General features: G+C 44.4%; 1 protein-coding gene across 1 annotated transcript in view; it reads right to left on the reverse strand.

Moving 5' to 3' along the window:
• Window positions 1-22,335, reverse strand: part of MTMR12 (myotubularin related protein 12) — an 81,135-nt gene that overhangs the window by 44,339 nt on the left and 14,461 nt on the right. The window contains exons 2-4 of the mRNA XM_011952580.1: window positions 5,163-5,223; window positions 2,475-2,617; window positions 657-729 (exon numbers count right to left, since the gene is read on the reverse strand). Coding sequence (XP_011807970.1) covers window positions 657-729; window positions 2,475-2,617; window positions 5,163-5,223 — 277 coding nt within the window. The remainder of the gene's footprint in view (window positions 1-656; window positions 730-2,474; window positions 2,618-5,162; window positions 5,224-22,335) is intronic.

Raw genomic sequence — 22,335 nt, forward strand, 5'->3', positions numbered from 1 at the left:
ACAGACTGGCCACTGTTGGCAGAACTGAATCCAATGGCCCAAAGAAAACCCACTCTGAAAGCTGATCTTATAAAAGATGAAAGGAAAATGACTAGAGACATGCTTTCATGACAGTCAACTCCTGGGTTTACAGCTAGGACCCCTCCTAAGATCCCCTCACTGTCCTAGAATTTGGGCCCACTCAGCACCTAGTAGTCTTGAGAACATCATAAATGATCACTGAACGATTTCTGAAGATGCCCCGAATACAAAAACAGAGAAGTAGAACAGAGAGAGGCTTGGCAGGAGAGGCTTGTTTAGTCAGCAGAAAAGACATCCTAATGCAATACAACAGACCTTTTAATCACAGCAGCCTATAAAGTAAAACCTACACAGCTAACTCTGATATCAAAAAGTCTGATCAACATCTAGCATATAATGGCATCGTGTGAAGTATTAGAAAGAACAGGTTCCAAGTTCAAATCCAAGCTCCTCTAGCTAAGTGACCCTATATAAACCACTATACATCTCAATTTTAGCATCTATAAAACAGATTTAAACAAGATGATATATGTGAAAAAATTTTTTTTAATTATAAATGGTCATAAAAATATTATCATCATTATCAGCTATACTCTCAAAGGTTGCCAACACCCCAAGGGAAAACAGATACTTACCTCCATAAATCTGATCAACACAGTGGAGTGTAATGTCATTTTCTCCTACAACCTTATTCTTAAATTGAGTTTCCTAGAAGATTCAAAAGGAAACAACTGTGACTCCTCTGCACACTGTTAGACATTTATAGGCAGAGTAAATCACCATTCTCTACCTGGATATTAAGAAAAATGGGGAAATGCAGCGACATTCCTAAAAAAGGGACAATGTGAGAAAAGCTCCTGAGATTCATTCTGAGACAGGATTTAGCTCTGTCACTCAGGCTGGCTAGAGAGCAGTGGGGCAATCTCGGCTCACTGTAACCTCCACTTCTCGGGCTCAAGTTAACTTTGCACCTCAGCCTCCTGAGTAGCTGGGACTACAGGCACACTCCACCTCTCTCAGCTAATTTTTGTGTTTTTTTAGAGACATGATTTCGGCACGTTGCCCAGGCTGGTCTCGAACTCCTGAGCTCAAGCAATCCACCTGCCTCAGCCTCCCAAAGTGTTGAGATTACAGGCAAGAGCCACCGCGCCTGGACCAGAACATGCCATTTCTGGGCTCCTCCTAGGCAAACCCACCATGCCACACACAATCACTTTGAGAAGTGTGGGGAAGTTATGTACAGGTTAACCTTTCTCCACACAAATGTGAATAGGGGATTGACAGAGCTACCTGAAGTCAGCCTCAGGAAGAACAAGAGATTCAAGTTTCTGGTGAATGCTCTTTGTACAGGACTATGAACCAAGCCCAAGGCCAGATGGAAGAGGCAGCACTGGTGCTGCTTTTTAAAAACCAAGGGTGATCTGGGACAGTTGGCACACTCGGGCCAGGATGTGCCTTGGCTGGGTTTCCACTAACATATGGTGCTCTCCTAGTGGTATGGGCAGTTCTCTCCTTACTTAATTGCTCATTCTTCATGAGTAGGAACAAATTTCACAAGGCCACTGCTACAGGTTCAGATTTAACATAAGGTGAGCCGGGTAAGGTGGCTCATGCCTGTAATCCCAGCACTTTGGGAGGCCAAAGCAGGTGGATTTCTTGAGCTCAGAACTTCGAGACCAGCACGGGCAACATGGCATAACCCTGCCTCTACCAAAAATAACAAAATTAGCCAGGCATGATGACATACGCCTGTGGTCCTAGCTACTCAGGAGACTGAAGTGGGAGGATTATTGGAGCCACGACTGTGCCACTGCACTCCAACCTGAGTGACAGAGTGAGACCCTGTCTCAAAAAAAAAATTAAAAAACACAACAAAAACAGAATGAACCTAAATTCAAAGGCTGCATTCACCATCGGTTTCATTACTGACTCAGTTCCCAGGTTTAAGGAAGAGCTTAGTATAGAGAAAACGTGGGGAACTAGTATATTTGGAAGATGTTATTCCAGTGAGTGGTATATATTGCACTGAAACACAGAAGAAAATTAAAAATGGACAGTGTCAACACATGAGGTCAAAAGCAAGCCAGTATGATATGAGGCACAGGTGAGAAATTTCTAAACGGTCCTGCCATTGAAAGGAGATCCTGAAAGACAGAGAGTAGGCCAGTGATGAGGAGGACTCTGTCCTTTGTGTTTATTTATGTGGGACAGTGGGGAGGGTGTGGATGGTGGGAAGTGGAGTAACTGAGTAGCTAGGGGGAAAAAAGACAACAGGGCTACAACTGTACTATTCCCCACAAACTTTACCAGATGCAGTTCATACACGCAGGATTTCTGTCCTTTGTGTTTATGTGTGTTAGGGGGTAGAGTAATTGAGAAGCTGGGAGAAAAAGACAACAGAACCACAACTGCACTGTTGCCTGCAAACTCTGCCAAATGCAGCCCATACATACATCATTATCCAATGCGGATTCATCATCGCCCAAGAAGGCAATCTTGAAGTCTGTGCAGACAAGCCTCCCATAGACGCCATGCTGACAGGAATCTTCCTGGACATACTTCAGTACTGTGCTGGCTTCACAAAGCAGCTGTTCACCTGATGGAATCCAGAACAGGTCCTCCTTAAGAGTTCTCAGGGAACACACAATATGTAAACACTGAAGGCTTTCCAGCCCTTTTTACATACGGACAAACATACAATACAACACGGGGCTTCAGAACTTTATACTTTTCAGCATGGCAGGAGCTTCAAAAACATAGGAGAGAAGATGAGGCAGAGTGGAAACCACCAAGAAGTGAAATTGAAATGGCTCAGATACACCTCCATGCAGGACATTTCTGTCTTCTCGCTGGGAATAATGGAAACGTCCAAATAGGTACTAATGATCTGAGCTGCACTTTCATGCAGAAATCTTAGTGTTTTCATTACTTTGACCCAAGCAGATGTTCCGTAGAAGCAATACCCTAAGTGAACACAGATGGCCTTGCCCTAGTCTGCCCTAAAAAACGCAGATCCCAAGCCCATTTTCCTGTGAAAGGGGGCAGCTTCTAATACTGGAAGTGCTGAGAGAGAGTGGCAGTGCCTTCCTGGCCATGGGGCTTCCAGGCAGCTTCCATAGATCCAAGAGGTGCTGCAGCCTTCCACAGCATGACCACCCTTGTTCTGGCTCCACGCTAGGAGGAAAACAGAGGTCAAAGGTTTGTGGGGGAAAAGCGTGTTTCCTCTCTTTCTTAGTTAAGTGTATTTCCTTTCAATGCGTCACCTCTCCTGCTCCATCTGCAGCACCCAGCTGATATGAGAAACTGCAGTCCCTGGAGACAGAAAGTATCCCTCCTTGCAGTTAAAAAGGTGAGGATTAAGGAATAGGTCAGTATTCTCTGCCACCTGGAAGCAGAGGAGCCAAAGAGAAGACTATGGGGGAAATGAAAAACTAAGTATAAATGTTTTGCAACAACAACAACAACAAAAACCTAAAGATTTTTCTTCTCACGCAACAGACAACCATCTTCTCCTTAGAATCTCCCTCTTGATAGCTCCTTCAAGGTCTTTAAATTTACTTTTTGGCTCAAAATTTATTTAGTCTATCTTTCAAAATGAAAACGAACAGTTTCAGACACTCAGAAGGGACATATATTATGGTGTTGTTCCCTCATCTTTCAAGGGGTTAATTACCTGGGGCTGAAACACTAAGGAAACACCGGAAGGTGGCTCAGTCACTAGGTCAGCCTCTTGAGAGATCACAGTTTGGAGGAAATAATGAAGACAGGGCCTCATTAGGGTTTAAAATAGTCCCAGAAAAAGTGTCTCTGCCAAGTCCATGGGAGAAGACATGTGAGCAAGGTTTCCTGTGCTTTCAACTCCCAACGTGAAACACCTTTTAATAGTGAGGCTCTCTCCCCAAGACCAGGCCAGCCCTATCCCATGCTCATGTACTAGAGACCAGAAATTAGCATGCACTAGCTAATACAACATTCCTGGTGAGGCTCTCTGCAAACATAACATGCTGTGCCATAATCAGCTGGTTTATACCAGATCACAGAGTCTAGAAGCATAAGAGTTGGGAGCTAGAAATGATCTTTGTCTAGTTTACGAAACTAGACTCAGAGAAGTTAACTCTGAACTCACCACTGCACACCTACACCTAGATGAGACTGTGAAGTAATTCAGGAGAGGGGAGAATATGCATAATGCTAAGCTAAAAATAAAATTTCCAAATCTATAACCCCAAGAAGAGGCAAAACAAGAGGAGATACGGTTTAAGTCACCATTATAGAAAAAAAGTCTTTGACATTTAAAAACATCAAAAAAAGTTACAGAATTCTTTTAGCAAATAAGGTAGATCAGTCAGAAACTTGCACAGATTTATGTCCCCTCAATAAACTGGAATAAAATAAAGAGCAGCAGAATAAAGCCTGTATTGTTTTGGGGAAATGTACCTAAAAAAGCTTATTTTGAAAAAGCTATTTTGAATTAGGAAAAAGAAAGTAGAAAAAGAATTAAATACATGGATCACAGAATATCCCATATATGGAGAGGATACACCACCAAGTAGTTTCTATTCCTGAACATGGAAATGATTAAAACTTAACTTAAGCTAAAGTCACTGTCCTCTATCTCAAAAATATTCAACCAATCCAGGCTCCTTCACAATGACTGCAGGGTGAAGTGCTGGCAGCCCCAGGGCTGGTAAACCCCAGCATCCCCAGTACACATGCTCACATGCACAAGTGGGTATGGACCAACAGGTAAAGTCACCCACCAATGGTTGCCTTGGGAGGCCATGGCAGTTGAATTGTTTTCCTCAATTTCCTACAGATTGGGGATCAGCATACTGGAAGAGGCCATATTAAAATGGCCTGAAAAAGGCCTCATTAGATTGTGAAAGCAGTGAGAATATCCCAGGTTTATTTTCATCAGCGTGGGGGAAAAGGAAACAAGAAAAATTCTTTGCAGATGTTGTAACACTCAGACCCAGGTGTGTAGTTATTGAACTAAAAACCTTGATATGTTTGTTCAATTCATTACTGTTATATGTGGGAGGATGAAAACAAAGGAGTTTAAATATAGCAAGGCTAGGGATGATGTAATTTATCATTGGCTTTGCCTTGCATAGGAGTTACTATGCTAACATGACAGTTACCTGGCAACAAGTGAAGAGTTACTTCCTTCTCTGTTACTTCCTTTTCGTTTGTGTGAATTTCCTAAAAGAGAAGAGCAAAGGATATTTTTCTTTGTTTCAGGGTTTAAAATGAATAACATTAAGCCATGCTTTCAGAATACACACTAAAATATCACATATCCTCAGGAACTTTTCCTTTATGTTACAAGCTACTTTTTTTTTTTCTCTCCTTTTTTTTTGAGACAGAGTCTCACTCCGTCGCCAGGCTAGAGTGCAGTGGTGCGATCTCAGCTCACTGCAACATCTGCCTCCCAGGTTCAAGTGATTCTCCTGTCTCAGCCTCCCGAGTAGCTGGGACTACAGGTGTGTGCCACTACGCCCAGCTAACTTTTTGTATTTTTAGTGGAGACAGGGTTTCACCTTGTTGGAGAGGATGGTCTTGATCTCTTGACATTGTGATCTGCCAGCCTCGGCCTCCCAAAGTGCTGGGATTACAGGTGTGAGCCACCATGCCGGGCCCAAGCTAAATACTTTTTAAAAACGTTTTTAACTAAAGGAAGACAGAAAACTCCAAGTTATGGATATTTAATGTATTAAACTAATTATTTAGGACCAATAAATAGTAGCTGTCCCAAGTAGAGGTGGAAAGGCGGGCGCTTCTTATCTCTCCTTATCTAAGGAACAACTTGAAGCGTCACACAGCAAAGCAAGGCTCCTCAAACGCAGAATCAGAAAGAAAAGAGATGGCAACGGCCAGGCGCGGTGGCTCACGCCTGTAATCCCAGCACTTTGGGAGGCCGGAGACCATCCTGGCTAACACGGTGAAACCCCATCTCTACTAAAAATACAAAAAATTAGCCAGGGGTGGTGGAGGGCACCTGTAGTCCCAGCTACTCAGGAGGCTGAGGCAGGAGAATGGCGTGAGCCGAGATTGCGCCACTGCACTCCAGCCTGGGCGGCAGAGTGAGACTGTTTATTCGGAAAAAAAAAAGAAAGAAAGAAAGGACAAGAACTGTCTCCAGCATAATGGTTAAGAATGTGGAGGCTGAGGCAGGAGAATGGCGTGAGCCGAGATTGCGCCACTGCACTCCAGCCTGGGCGGCAGAGTGAGACTGCATCAAAAAAAAAAAAAAAGAAAGAAAGAAAAGAAAAGAGACGGCCCGGCGTGGTGGCTCACACCTGTAATCCCAGCACTTTGGGCGGCCGAAATGGGCAGATGGTCAGGAGTTCGAAACCAGCCTGGCCAACATGGCAAAACCTCGACTCTACTAAAAATACAAAAATTAGCCAGGCATGGTGGTGGGCACCTGTAATCCCAGCTACTTGGGAGGCTGGGGTAGGAGAAACGCTTGAATCCCGGGGTCAGAGGTTGCAGTGAGTCGAGATTATGTCACTGTACTCCTGCCTGGGTAACAGTGAGACTCTGTCTCAAAAAAAAGAAAAGAAAGAAAGGAGACGACATGCCACAGCATGATCTCCTCTCCTCCCAGTGAGGATCAAGGGTTGAAAGCAAAAGATGATGTGTTCTTGAGAGAATATGGACATATGAATAAGGCCCAAAGGTAAAAATAGGAAAACATGAATGTATTGAGTCAGTATTGATCCAGCTAATCTACAGTACACCAGGCTCAGTAAAGAGAGCTGGAACATTCTTTGTCCCTTCAAAGTTACCTAAAACCATAAGACAGTGCCAAGAGATATAATCATTTCTAATAGAGAATCAAGGCCAGGTTCTGTGTCACTGCTTCTCAGTAAAAATATATTCAAGTGCCTCCATTTGGGGCTCAGTATTTATTAGCTATTCAAAGATAATTACAAACATGAATGAATGAATAGACCAAAGCAATGATCATATACGGCTGTTAACAAAGAGGTACCATAGGCCTCCTAATAAAGTGTACCGCACCATCCATGAAGCGTTCTTGCCAAAATACCTAACCTCAATCTCGTTGAACTTCCCTGGCAATCAGCCAATTTATCAGAAACACTGGGACAGAGAAACACATTAAATAATAGTGGGGATATAATCAGTCAAATTCTGATTGTGAAAAATTCTACAAGACACAACCAGTTTTGTCAACAAATAAAATCAGATTTTTTTTTTTTTTTTTTTGGTAGAAGGCCCTGGGTGGGAAGTTTTCTGAATTTGTTAATTCAGACTGAAATATGGCATTAGAAGAAACTTGGGTACAGCCTATCTTGAGGTTGAAGAATGTTATAGCTTTTCCTGAGAACCCGTTTTTGAGCATCGTGTAAACTGGAGGTGGTAAGATGCCAATAAACCAAGTCCGTCTGAGGCAGTGTGGTCAGATCACGTGGGGAGCTTGTTATCTAAACATTCTCTGGCACCCATAAGCCTGCAGACTTACAGGGCAGTAAGTAAATCAGAGTCTGGCCCTCTGATTTTGTAAAAAGCTCCCCAGATGATTCTGAAGTATTGGTCTAGGGCTTAAGCAAGAGGAACTGTTTGTTGCATATTAAAAGCGATGAGTGTTTTGGTAATTTAAAAATTTTTGGCCAGGTGTGGTGGCTCATGCCTGTAATCCCGGCACTTTAGGAGGCCTAGGTGGGCACATTACCTGAGGTCAGGAGTTTGAGACCAGCATGGCCAACATGGCAAAACCCTGTCTCTACTAAAAATACAAAAAAATTAGCCGGGCGTGGTGGCGGGCACCTGTAATCCCAGCTGCTCGGGAGGCTGAAGCAGGAGAATTGCTTGAACCCAGAGGCAGAGGTTGCAGTGAGCCAAGATTGTGCCACTGCACGCCAGCCTGAGCGACAAAAGTGAGACCTGGTCTCAAAAACAAACAAACAAAAAATCATTGAGAGTTTTCCTCGTGTTATTGACAAAGAACTAAATTAAAGCACAATTTTTTTTTTTTTTTTTTTGAGACGGAGTTTCGCTCTTGTTGCCCAGGCTGGAGTGCAATGGTGCAATCTCAGCTCACTGCAACCTCTGCCTTCTGGGTTCAAGGAATTCCCCTACCTCAGCTTCCCAAGTAGCTGGGATTACAGGCATGCACCACCATGCCCGGCTAATTTTGTAGTTTTGGTAGAGACGGGGTTTCTCCATGTTGGCCAGGCTGGTCTCGAACTCCTGACCTCAGGTGATCCGCCCACCTTGGCCTCCCAAAGTGCTGGCATTACAGGTGTGAGCCACTGCGGCCAGCAAAGCACAATTTTATTTTTACTTATTTTTAGTTTTTTGAGACGCAGTCTTGCTCTGTTGTCCAGGCTGGCGTGGTGTGATCTCAGCTCACTGCAACCTCTGCCTCCTGGGTTCAAGTGATTTTCCTGCTTTAGTCTCCCAAGTAGCTGGGATTACAGGCACCTGCCACCATGCCCAGCTATTTTTGTATTTTTAGTAGAGACCAGGCTTGCTGGGCGTGGTGGCTCATGACTGTAATCCCAGCACTTTGGAAGGCTGAGGCAGGACGATCACCTGAGGTCAGGAGTTCCAGACCAGCCTGACCAACATGGAGAAACCCCATCTCTACTAAAAATACAAAATTAGCTGGGGTGGTGGTACATGTCTGTAATCCCAGCTACTTGGGAGGCTGAGGCAGGAGAATTGCTTGAACCCGGGAGGCGGAGGTTGCAGTGAGCCGAGATTGCACCATTGCACTCCGGCCTGGGCAACAAGAGTGAAACTCCGTCTCAAAAAAAAAAAAAAAAAAAAAGTAAGTTATGGCTGGGCACAGCAACTCACACCTATAATCCCAACACTTCGGGAGGCCGAGGTGGGAGGACTGCTTGAGCCCAGGAGTTTGAGACGGGCTTAGGAAATACAGTGAGACTCGTCTCTACAAAACAAACAAAAAAATTAAAATATCATCCAGGCATGGCAGTACAAGCCTGAAGTCCCAGGTACCTGGGAGGCTGAGGTGAAAAGATCACTTGAGGCCAGGAGGTCAACGCTGTAGTGAGCCATGACTGCACCACTGCATTCCAGCCTGGGAAACAGAGCAAGACCCTATCTCAAAAAAAGTTGCTAATCAAGGATCTGCAAGCCCCATTAAACTCACAGCCTACACTCTTCACTGCTATGTACCATTCTAACAAACATGGTCTCCAGTTTCCCATTGCAAAAGAGAAAATCAGTGTAGCATCCATTGCTTGTAAAGGAAGCTCTTACTACAAAACTGATCAGAACAAGTAAGAAAAATTCCGTTAGGAGAACTGTACTTCATGTTCAAGGATCTGCCACACACAGCGGCAGTCCCCAACCTTTTTGGAGCTAGGGATTGGTTTCGCAGAAGAAAATTTTTCCACAGACCTGGGGTTGCTGGCAGGGGGGCAGGGGATGATTTTGGGATGAAACTGTTCTACCTCAGGTCATTAGACATTACTTATATTCTCATAAGGAGTGTGCAACCTAGATCCCTTTCATGTGCAGTTCACAGTAGAGTTCACGCTCTTAGGAGAATCTAATGCTGCCACTGATCTCACAGGAGGTGGAGCTCAGGAGGTAATGCTGCTGCCCCTACTCCTACATTCACCTCCTGCAGTGCTGCCACAGGCTAGTACCAGGCCACAGTCTGGGGGTAGCGGACATACAGCACAAAAGCACATGGATGTTAAAGTCAACTGCCACTCCTGAGGACTTGCTGAGAGGCAGCCTGGTGGTTTTTACCTCACTGGGTCTTGAAAAGCCAATTCTTTGGATTCTTACCAAGTTCACATTCAGAATGCACATCATCTCAAATGTGTGATGATCCTGGGGCACCTTAGGAGAGGCAGAAAAGAACTGGGGTGTGGTGTGTGGGGGTACAATGAAGCTCTCATAGGTCAAAACACTTAGAAATGCGCCTATCAGCTTTAAATCAAAAACTGAAATTGTTGTTCTCAGATTAATTTTATCCAGCCAGAGGGACAAATTCTAAGAAGCAACATCTCTAAAAGTTTCAAAACAATTTATTTCCATTGCATTTGACACCAAAGTGCTAAAAGGACATAACACAGACATTTCATTTCCTAAAAATTACCCTACTTTTCTAGAATGAACACTTAATACTCATTTTTTCCAGCTAAGTAGAGAATCTGAGGGAGAAAATGAATTTGCATCTACACATTAGGTAGGTATCCATGTATATCTTAAAACAAAATTTTTTAAAGTAGAAAGTTGTATTTTTTATACAGCATAGTACTAATAATTTAAGTTTTTGTCTTTCCGTATGTTTCTCCAATATTTTCTCTGTGCATGTGCTAAAAACAGATTACTGACCTGGGGCCACAGTCCAAACATGGCTCTGGCATCCACAGATATGACTCTGGTCAAGTCATTTAAACTAACTGAGCGTCAGTTTCACTTTCCTCCGGTATAATAAAATGGAAACAATACTATCTAGTATGAGAGCTTTAAGAGATGCATACATCACTTCAACTTCGTGACACAGGTACTGGGTAATGTAATTTGTTATAGTTGTCTGGGGTAGCAGGATCTGTGCTTCTGCTTGATTTCCTTTTATGAGTAAACAAAGAGCAGGGGAATTATTCAAGAATCTGTCGGCAGGGTGTGGTGGCTCACACACACTTTGGGAGACTGAGGTGACCACTTGAGGCCAGGAGTTTGAGAACAGCCTGGCCAACAGGGTAAAGCCACATCTCTACTGAAAATACAAAAATTGGCCAGGTGTGGTGGTGTATGCCTGTAATCCCAGCTACTTGGGAGGCTGAAGCACGAAAATAGCTTGAACTCGGGAGGTGGAGGTTGCAGTGAGCTGAGATCGCGCCACTACACTCCAGCCTGGGCAACAGAAGGAGACGCTATCATTAAAAAAAAAAAAAAAAAAAAATCTGTTACATGAGACCAATAACTTCTACTTTTCTCCCAATCCTGTTTCCCATATTAAACTAAATTGACTCTACTCAGGAGGTCTCGCAATTCTTTTTTCTGTGGTTCAGGAATTCCCGAAATTAGCAACACTGAAGTTGGCCCTCAACCTGTAAGACTTTAACTACATTAGGAATATCTAAAGCCATGGAAAAGGAAATAGTGTTTTTCTATTAATAGGATTTATCTTCTAGCAGCACACCATGATTTATGTCTGGTCATTATGCATCTTATCTTTCACAATAGAAGGCACTTTGAACCCTCTACAAGACCAAAAGAGTAGAACAATGGTTCCTAAAAAATCACATCCGGGCCAGGCCTGGTGGCTGTAATCCCAGCACTTTGGGAGGCTGAGGCAGGTGGATCACAAGGTGAGGAGCTCGAGACCAGCTTGACCAACATGGTGAAACTCCATCTCTACTGAAAATATAAAAATTAGCCGGGCATGGTGGTGCACACCTGTAATCCCAGCTACTCAGGAGGCTGAGGCAGGAGAATCACTTGAACCCAGGAGGTGGAGGTTGCAGTGAGCCAAGATCATACCACTGCACTCCAACCTGGGAGACAGAGTGAGACTCTGTCTCAAAAAAAAAGAGACCACATCCGAGGAAGGACTTGCTTGGGCATGCACACACAAAAACGCTTTCTCAGCTATTAATTATGTTGACAGTAGATCAAGCTGCAAAAAGGTGGTAACAAATTGAGAATAGAAACCTATGTAAGCACTGGAGCACTGGAATTTAAAGTGCCACACTGTACTCAGTCATCAAGAGTATCAGGCCAGGCGCGGTGGCTCACGCCTGTAATCCCAGCACTGTGGGAGGGCGAGGCAGGCAGATTACAAAGTCAGCAGATCAAGACCATCCTGTTCATCCTGTTGATCCCAGGAGAACGAACATAGTTGAATGAAGGAGGGGAGAGGTGGATACCAACAAGGTGCAGGAGCACCTGCGTCTGGATGTGCTGAGTCCTACATGTGGATCTTGGAGTGGGTTCCCCTTGAATTCCCCTATGTGCATCCTACTCCTAACCATGCTGTATTCTGAATGTGTATAAACTGTTGTCTTCATTGGCAAATTTGTTGGACGAGTGATTAAAGGCTGGGTCCAATCTTTATAACTGAATGAGTAAATATAATCTCTTCCTTAGTAGCATTACAAATTACTACACTGTGACCAAGAGTCACTTGCGTACTGTAGAAATCACGGATGTCCAATCTGTGAATGTCAAAGTCTACCGTTCCTTTTTCCAAAGTGGGTACTGGGCCAGCCCTTACTGAGGTTGAGAAGTGAATAATAACAAACATTTCTCGGGCTGTAAGTGCCAGCTACTGCCTAAAAAGCTTTATATTTATTAACTCATTTGATCCTCACAGCAAACATCTGCAATAGAGTTATTATACCCATGATTGTCTCCATTTTATAGATGAAGACACCCTGCTAGTATGTGGCACAGGTGAAAGTCAAACCCAGGTATCCTGGCCCAGTCTGCATTCTTATTAGATGCCACACTGTCATGTGGAAAGAAGGAATGAAAGGAAAAAGGAAGAACAAGGCAGAATGATCAGTGAAGTACCTGCTAGATCCACCTGAAACCAGGTCAAAGTGAGCAACACAAAGTGACCAGGGAAAGTCTCGAATGAGAGTTATAGAGAGGCCAAAGGGAGCTAAAGGGAAAAGAACAACAAAAGACACCTACACCCAACCTAAGTGACACTGGCCAGCTGCATGGAGAAGAACCTTGAGGCTCTCAATGCCTACTGAAAGACTTACCACTCCACTGGGTCCTCTGAGGCATGAGTCTCTAATTTTCATCCCAACTGATGCGGGAGTTCAATGGGACTCCAGGAAAGGCTCTAACCATGAATAACACTGGTATGTACTCCTGAGCAATTCTTGCTTCCTTTCAAGAGTATATAATCTTGGCCAGGTGCAGTAGCTTATGGCTGTAATCCTAGCACTGTCGGAGGCTGAGGTGGATCGACCTGATTATTTGAGCTTAAGAATTCGAGACCAGCCTGGGCAACACGGCCAAACCCCATTTCCACAAATTTTTATTATTATTATTTCTAATTAGCCAGGCATGGTGGCATGTGCCTGTAGTCCCAGCTACTCAGAAGGCTGGGGTGGGAGAATCACCTCAGCCTGGGAGGTCAAGGCTGCAGTGAGCCATGATTGCACCACTGCGCTCCAGCCTGGGTGACAGAGCAAGATCCTGTCTCAAAAAAAAAAAAAAAAAAGAATAGAAAAGAAACAATAGCTAGGCTTAGCCACTAATATGGATGGCATCACCAAATGCTCTACTCATATTGCAATATACTGGAAAAGGGAGGATTCCTCTAACGCTTAATGGAAAGACTATAACTCGTGAAGCCTGTTCAGAGAGAGCAGTGGAAAGGCCCAGCACATCACAGGATCTAACAGCCAATTCAACCAGCATCCAGTGAGAGATGCCTGTGTCCTATCCCTGTTCTTTGGGGTGGTGGGAGCTTCTTAAATCATAAATCAGTTTTAGGGAAGCGCCCAGAGTTGCCCTTAAGCCTCTGTGCCTTTACCTCTGACACTCCCTACCAACTGCCTAGTTAGCAGATGTTGACAACCTTCCTTCTGCAGCTGTGAAACATGAGGTAACATTCCTCACTGATTCCATAAACTATCATGTTCAATGTGGAGCAAAAAGGCAGAAAAGGTATAGTTCTTTAATACTCAAGCAGAACTGGTTCTACTGGTTAGGCTGACAGACTTTTCTTAAAAAACCAACTCTGAAAATTATGCAAATTTTCAACAAATGCATTAGTTAAAAATGGTCTACATGCTTTGTATAGCACCTCTTGCTACTCCATTTGAATCTGAACAAAGCTTGCCATTGTGGCACAAAGGAAAGGCAAAAACTGCTGGCACCAGGATCACAGAACGTCCAGGTTTTCTAAACTAGAATATCTCAGTGGGGCTTAAATTCAATTAGAACAGAAGCATGGGCTGGGCACAGTGGCTCATGCCTGTAATCCCAGCACTTTGGGAGGCAAAGGCAGGTGGATCACTTGAGGTCAGAAGTTCGAGACCAGCCTGGCCAATATGGTGAAACCCCATCTCTACTAAAACTACAAAAATTAGACGGGTGTGGTGGCATACACCTGTAATCCCAGCTAGTCGGGAGGCTGAGGCAGGAGAATTGCTTGAACCTGGGAGACGGAGGTTGTAGTGAGCCAAGAGCATGCCACTGCACTTCAGCCTGGGTGACAGAGCGAGATTCTATTTCAAAAAAAAAAAAACAGAACAGAAGCATGACAGCCTCAAGTGATCCTTCTGCCTTGGCCTCCCAAAGTGCTGGGATTACAGGTGTGAGCCACCCTGCCCGGCCACTGTTAATTCCTTATTTCAACATTTACTCCAATGTTATGGCTACTTTTTATTTGTTTAATTTTTTAAAAAAGATGAAGACATGAAAAATAAGTATTCCAGTTTCTGCAAGTTTTCCCCTACAGATCAAAAGAAACTGGCTACATCTGTTCTGGATCCCACTGTCAGTATCAGCAATTCCCAGAATCCACAGCTGCGACTACCCTCACATCATCTAAGAACCTCGCCCATGCTGAGCCACAAGCACTCCCATTCTGGCAATGTCTAGGCCAGACAAGAGATGAGAATTTCAGAACTGCCACCCATTCTTTAACAAGCTTATGGCCCAAAGGAGACACACCTACTGGAACCCGTATCACACAGCTGGTCCAGCATCAAAAAACTTGCCAACCTGATCTCTTCTCAGAACTATGTTTCTGAGGAGTGGCCCAGCATCACAGGGCTCCAGTGGGCCTGAGTCAATACTTAAGTTGTGTATCTGGTTACTCAGAGTTGCAAAATGACCCATCTCTAATATATACCAATTCATTCCAACAAATAGCTCCTGAACATGTTAAGTACCAAACACTAAGGATAAAATGATGAATAAGGCCAGGCACAGTGGCTCATGTCTATAATCCCAGCACTCTGGGAGGCCCAAGGCAAGTGGCTCACTTGAGCCCAAGAGTTCAAGACCAGCTTGGGCAACATGGCGAAGCCTTGTTTCTACAAAAAATATAAAAATTAGCAGGGCATGGTGGCATGCACCTATAGTCCCAGCTACTCAGGAGGCTGAAGTAGGAGGATCACCTTGAACCTGAGGAGGTGGAGGCTGCAGTGAGCTGTGATTATGCCACTGCACTCCAGTGTGGGTGACAGAGTAAGACTCTGTCTCCAAAAAATAAGTAATAAGATGATGAATAAGAATTGACTTTTATTAGCCAGGCATGGTGGCACACACTCATCCCAGCTACTCAGGAGGCTGACATGGAAGGATTGGTTGAAAGTTGAGGCTGCAGGGAGCCGTGATTGTGCCACTGTACTCCAGCCTGGGCGACAAAGTGAGACCCTATCTCAAAAAAAAAAAAAAAAAGGATTGACTTTTGCCCTCATGAAATTCAGATGACAAAAAATAACTAGAATACTGAGTAAATACTGAGTAATGGGTGCTGTAAGTACTAGAAACCTACAAAAGATTCTATCTCTACACATCATCTCATTTATTCCTCAGAGCTTAGTTAACTAGTATTATTGTTTCATTTTAGAGATGGGGAAAATGAGACTAAGCCAGGTTAAGAGAAATAGATCTCAAGCCTTTACCCAAAAGGCTTTACTTGACAAGGGTTTGTCTGACGAGGGTTGTACTCTCAACCACAATACAACCTGCCTCCCGTGGCCGACCATGCCTCCTCCTCCTGGGCACTGCTCCTCTCCTTGAGTTCACATGCTCTTTTATTTACTGAATGATCATCTCTTAGGCACCTGCTCTCTTCCACACACAGCAAACACAGGGATGAACACAACACACAGCACCTAAGTCCCCAGAGAACACAGGAGTCTGACAGCCTTGGTAGAAACATGCTATGTTAGAGGAAATATAGGGTACAATGGGAACACTTTGAAACACTGAACTACATTCAGAAAGGGTCAAAGAAGACTGCTGCACTCAGGAAGTGTCATTTATAGAGACCTGAAAATGAGCAGAAATTAGTTCCAGGCAGAATGACCATGTGATGGTTAATACTGAGTGTCAACTTGATTAAAGGATGCAAAATATTGATCTTGCAAAACATTTGAGTCAGTGGGCTGGGAAAGGCAGACCCAGCCTTAATCTGGTGGGTACAATCTAATCAGCTACTAGTGAATATAGAGCAGGCAGAAAAACATGAAAAGGTGAGACTGGCCTTCCTTCCCAGTCTATATCTTTCTCCTGTGCTGGATGTTTCCTGGCCTCAAACATCAGACTCCAAGTTCTTCAGTTTTGAGACTTCGATTGGCTCTCCTTGCTCCTCAAGCTTGCAGATAGCCTGTTGTGGGACCTTGTGATCATGTAATTTAATATGTAATAAACTCCCCTTTATATATATACACATACATACATATATCCTGTTAGTTCTGTCCATCTAGGAACCCTAATACAGATTTTGGTACCAGAAGTGGTTCTAGAAGACAGAATATTAAGGATGGCGTTCTTTCATTCGTAGTGGGGTTTCTGGAGTTGGCTGTTTAATATGATTAGACCCCAAAATGCTAAGGACTCTGCTGCTAATGGAAGTAGAGAACACCGATAGTCCTTGGCATGAACTGTTTAGAAAGTTATGCAAAACAAACGCATTTGACACTTCTGATTCATCGCTCATGAGAGGCAAGGAGTTCAGTGACTCTATATATGATACCTTTGACCATACGTGGAGAACCAAGTAACATAATGAAGCTGGTTGGTTGCTCCCAAGTTCAGTGGACAAAGTGATGAAAGAAAATGACGAACTCAGTGATTCTATCTCCCAGCTTCAGAAGCAGATACTGAGCCTCAAATCTGCTAAGACTGTCCTGAGTGAGAGTCTCATCTCTGGCAGAGAAAAAGCTGAAATTGTGGAAAAAGACACAAGCTCTTATCATGCGAGTGGCTGACCTGAAACGAAAGGTGCATGCACAGCCTCGCCAGGTGTCTACTGCTAAAGTGAAGGCATTCATGGGAAAAGAATGGGATCCTGCAACTTGGAATGAGGATGTGTGGGAGGACCCTGATGAAGCTGGGGACACTGAGCTTGTAAACTCTGATGAACGTTTTTTTGCCAGAAGGAACAGCTTCCCATCCCCAATAGTGCCAACATCCCCTCCCTGACCCATACTGCCATCAGCCTTTCCACCTTTGTCTGAGATAAACTCTGCGCTGCCTGAGGCAACACTGATGGCCTCCCCTAAGGCAGCTGCCAGGCAAGATAATGTTGATTATCCTCAGGACCCACCCCCAACACCCTTATTTGTTTCTAGACCTATAACTAAAGTCCCAGCGGGTGAGGTGAGGTTGAGACTGTGACCCGTGATGAGATGCACACTTGAAAATAACTGCTTGAGTTCTCTAATTTATATAAACAGAAATCTGGAGAATAGGCATGGGAATGGATATTAAGGGTATAGGATAATGGTAGAAGGAACATAGATTTGGATCAGGTTAAATTTATTGATTTGAGCCCACTAAGCAGGGACTCTGCTTTTAATGTTGCAGCTCGGAAGGTTAAAAAAGATTCTAATAGTTTATGTGCTTGGTTAGCTGAAATATGGATTAAAAGATGGCCCACTATGAGTGAGCTGGAAATGCCTGATCTCCCTTGGTTTAATGTAGAGGAAAGGATCCAAAGGCTTAGGGAGATTGGGATGGTGGAGTGGATTAGTCACTTTAGACCTACTCATCCCAGCTGGGAGGGTCCAGAAGATATATCCTTGACCAATGCTTTGCAAAACAGATTTGTGAGGGCAGCACCTACATCTTTGAAGAGCCCTGTAATTGCTCTTCTCTGTATGTCAGATCTAACAGTGGGAACTGCAATCACTCAACTACAAAATTTAAATACAATGGGAATAACTGGATGCCGAGGTGGCAGGGGCCAAGTGGCAGCACTCAACTGTCAAAGACAAGGTGCCCGCAGCTACTGTAACGGACAGCAGAGACAAAGCAGCAATCAGAATAGTCTGACTCGTGTAGAGCTCTAGCACTGGCTAATTAACCATGCTGCTCCTAGAAGTGAAACTGATAGGAAGTCTCCTGCATTCCTACTTAATTTATACAAACAGAAAACTTCCAGGTCAAATGGACAAAAGACTAGTTTGAATTATAAAAACAGAGAATCATGGCCCCTCAATCAATTTCCAGACTTGAGCCAGTTTACAGACCCAGAACCCCTTGAAGGAAGGGGAGGCCGGGTCCCCTTGAGGAAGGACCTCACTACATTATCGACTCAGTGACTTTCTCATCCTTCCCCAAGCAGACCTCTTTACCAGAGTAAGTGTGCACTAGGGACAGGGAAATGATCAGACATTTCAGGGACTAATGGACACTGGTTCTGAGCTGATGATTCCAGGGTACCCAAAGTGTCACTGTGGTCTTCCAGTTAAAGCAGAGGCTTATGGAGGTCAGGAAATTAATGGAGTTTTAGTTCAGGTCTGACTTACAGTGGGTCCAGTGGGTCCCCAGAATCATCCTGTTATTTTCCCAGTGCCAGAATGTATAATTGGCACAGACATACTTAGCAGCTGGCAGAACCCCCACACTGGCTCCCTGACTGGTAGGGTGAGGTCTATTATGGTGGGAAAGGCTTAATGGAAGCCGTTAGAGCTACCTCTACCTAGAAAAATAGTAAATCGAAAACAATATTGCATTCCTGGAGGGACTGCAGAGATTAACGCCACCAACAAGGACCTGAAAGATGCAGGGGTGGTGATTCCCACATCCCCATTCAACCCTCCTATTTGGGCTGTGCAGAAGACAGATGGATCTTGGAGAATGACAGTGGATTCTCATAAGCCTAACCAAGAGGTGACTCCAGTTGCAGCTGCTGTACCAGATGTGGTTTCATTGCTTGAGCAAATTAACACATCTCCTGGTCCCTGGTATGCAGCCATTGACTTGGCAAATGCCTTTTTCTCCACTCCTGTCCATAAGGCCCACCAGAAGCAACTTGCCTTCAGCTGGCAAGACCAACAATATACCTTCACTGTCCTACCACAGGCGCTTATCAACTCTCCAGCTTTGTGTCATAATCTTATTCGAAGAGACCTTGATCGCTTTTTGCTTCCGCAAGGTATCACACTGGTCCATTACATTGATGACATTATCCAAGAAGCAGCAAACATACTGGACTTATTGGTGAGCCATTTTCATGCCAGAGGATGGGAAATAAATCCAACTAAAATTTAGGGAACTTCTACCTCAGTAAAATTTTTAGGTGTGGGGCCTGTCGACATAGTCCTTCTAAGATGAAGGGTAAGTTGCTACATTTGGCCCCTCCTACAACCAAGAAAGAGGCACAATGCCTAGTGGGCCTATTTGGATTCTGGAGGAAACATATTCCTCATTTGAGTGTGTTACTCCAGCCTATTTACTGAGTGACCCAAAAGGCTGGAAGTTTTGAGTGGGGTCCAGAAAAGGAGATGGCTCTGCAACAAGTCCAGGCTGCTGTGCAAGCTGCTCTGCCGCTTGGGCCATAAAACCCAGCTGATCCAATAGTGCTTGAGGTGTCAGTGGCAGATAGGGATGCTGTTTGGAGCCTTTGGCAGGCCCCCATAGGTGAATCACAGTGGAAGCCTCCAGGACTTTGGAGCAAGGCCTTGCCACCTTCTGCAGATAATGACTCTCCTTTTGAAAGACAGCTCTTGGCTCGTTACTGGGCTTTGCTAGAAACTGAATGTTTGACTATGGGTCAAGTCACCATGCGACCTGAACTGCCCATCATGAATTGGGCACCTTCTAACCCATCTAGCCATAAAGTGGGTTGTGCACAGCAGCATTCCATCATCAGATGGAAGTGGTATATATGTGATTGGGCTCGAGCAGGTCCTGAAGGCACAAGTTACATGAGGAAGTGGCTCAAATATCCATGGTCTCCACTCCTGCCACCCTGCCTTCTCCCCAGCCTGCACCGATGACCTCATGGGGAGTTCCCTATGATCAGCTGACAGGAAAAAAAGACTAGGGCCTGGTTCACAGATGGTTCTGCACGATATGCAGGCACCACCGCAAGTGGACAGCTGCAGCACCACAGACCCTTTCTAGGACATCCCTGAAGGAAAACAGTGAAGGGAAACCTTCCCAGTGGACAGAACTTTGAGCAGTGCACCTGGTTGTCCACTTTGCATGGAAAGAGAAATGGCCAGAAGTCCGATTATATACTGATTCACAGGCTGTAGCCAATGGTCTGGCTGGATATTCAGGGACTTGGAAGAAGCATGATTGGAAAATTGGTGACAAAGAAATTTGGGGAAGAGGTATGTGGATGGTCCTCTCTGAGTGGTCAAAAACTGTGAAGATATTTGTATCTTCATGTGAGTACTCACCAATGGGTGACCTCAGAAGAGGAGCATTTTAATAATCAAGTGGATAGGATGACCCGTTCTGTGGACACCACTCAGCCTCTTTTCCCAGCCACCCCTGTCATCACCCAATGGGTCCATAAACAAAGTGGCCAGGGTGGCAGGGATGGAGGTCACGCCTGGGCTCAGCAACATGGACTTCCACTCACCAAGACTGACCTGGCTACGGCCACTGGCCCAATTTGCCAGCAGCAGAGACCAACACTGAGCCCTCGATATGGCACTATTCCTCAGGGTGATCAGCCAGCTACCTGGTGGCCAGTTGATTATATTGGACCTCTTCCATCACTGAAAGGGCAGAGGCTTGTCTTCACTGGAATATACACTCTGGATATGGGTTTGCCTATCCTGCACACAATGCTTCTGCCAAGACTACCATCCATGGACTCACAGTATGCCTTATCCACCATCATGGTATTCCACACAGCATTGCCTCTGACCAAGGCACTCACTTTGCGGCTAAAGAAGTGCAGCAGTGGGTTCATACTCATGGAATTCACTGGTCTTACCGTGTTCCCCATCATCCTGAAGCAGCTGGATTGACAGAATGGTGTAATGGTCTTTCGAAGTCACAATTACAATGCCAACTAGGTAACAATAATTTGCAGGGCTGGGGCAAAGTTCTCTAGAAGGCCGTGTATGCTCTGAATCAGCTTTCAATATATGGTACTCTTTATCCCATAGCCAGGATTCACGGGTCCAGGAATTAAAGGTTGGAGGTGGAAGTAGCACCATTCACCATCACCCCTAGTGATCCACTAGCAAAATTTTTGCTTCCTGTTCCCACGACATTATGTTCTGCTGGTCTAGAGGTCTTAGTTCCAGAGGGAGGAACGCTGCCACCAGGAGACACAACAATTCCATTAAACTGAAAGTTGAGGTTGCTACCTGGACACTTTGGGCTCCTCCTACCTTTAAGTCAATAGGCTAAGAAGAGAGTTACAGCGTTGGCCGGGCTGACTGACCTGGACTATCAAAATGAAATCAGTCTACTCTCCATAATGGAGGTGAAGGAAGAGTATGCATGGAATACAGGAGATCCATTAGGGTGTCTCTTAGTATTACCACGCCCTGCGATTAAGGTCAATGGGAAACTACAACAGTCCAATCCAGGCAGGACTACAAACGGTCCAGACCACTCAGGAATAAAGGTTTGGTTAACTCCACCAGGGAAAAAACCACGACCTGCTGAGGTGTTTGCTGAAGGCAAAGGGAATACAGAATAAGTAGTAGAAGAAGGTAGTCATCAATACCAGCTACGACCATGTGACCAACTGCAGAAATGAGAACGGTAATTGTCACGAGTATTTCCTCCTTCTTTTGTTAAAAACATGTTTGTGCATATATACATTTGTTTTATTTCCTTTTCCTTTATCATGTGACATAAGATTTACTGACTTCATATCAGCATTTAAGTATTGTTAACTTTATGTAATGGTATTTGGGTTGGAGATTGGTGAGTTTCCAGTTGTATGAAGGATAGTTGTATTATGTTAGGCGTAATTATGACCTTATTATTGTCTTTATTTGAAGATTATGTATGATCTCAGGAGATGTGTATGGGTTCAAGTTGACAAGGGGTGGACTTGTGATGGTTAATACTGAGTATCAACTTGATTGAATTGAAGGATACAAAATATTGATCCTGGGTGTGGTTGTGAAGGTGTTGCCAAAGGAAATTAACATTTGAGTCAGTGGGCTGGGACCCACTTTTAATCTGGTGAGCACAATCTAATTAGCTACCAGTGAATATAAAGCAGGCACAAAAAAGGTGAAACGGCGAGACTGGTCTATCCTCCCAGCCTACATCTTTCTCCCATGCTGGATGCTTCATGCCCTGAAACATCGGACTCCAAGTTCTTCAATTTTGAGACTCTGACCGGCTATTCTTGCTCCTCAAACTTGCAGACAGCCTATTGTGGGACCTTGTGAT

The sequence above is a fragment of the Colobus angolensis genome, unplaced genomic scaffold (assembly GCF_000951035.1).
Source record: "Colobus angolensis palliatus isolate OR3802 unplaced genomic scaffold, Cang.pa_1.0 Scaffold341, whole genome shotgun sequence".
In the NCBI taxonomy this organism is placed as follows: domain Eukaryota; kingdom Metazoa; phylum Chordata; class Mammalia; order Primates; family Cercopithecidae; genus Colobus; species Colobus angolensis.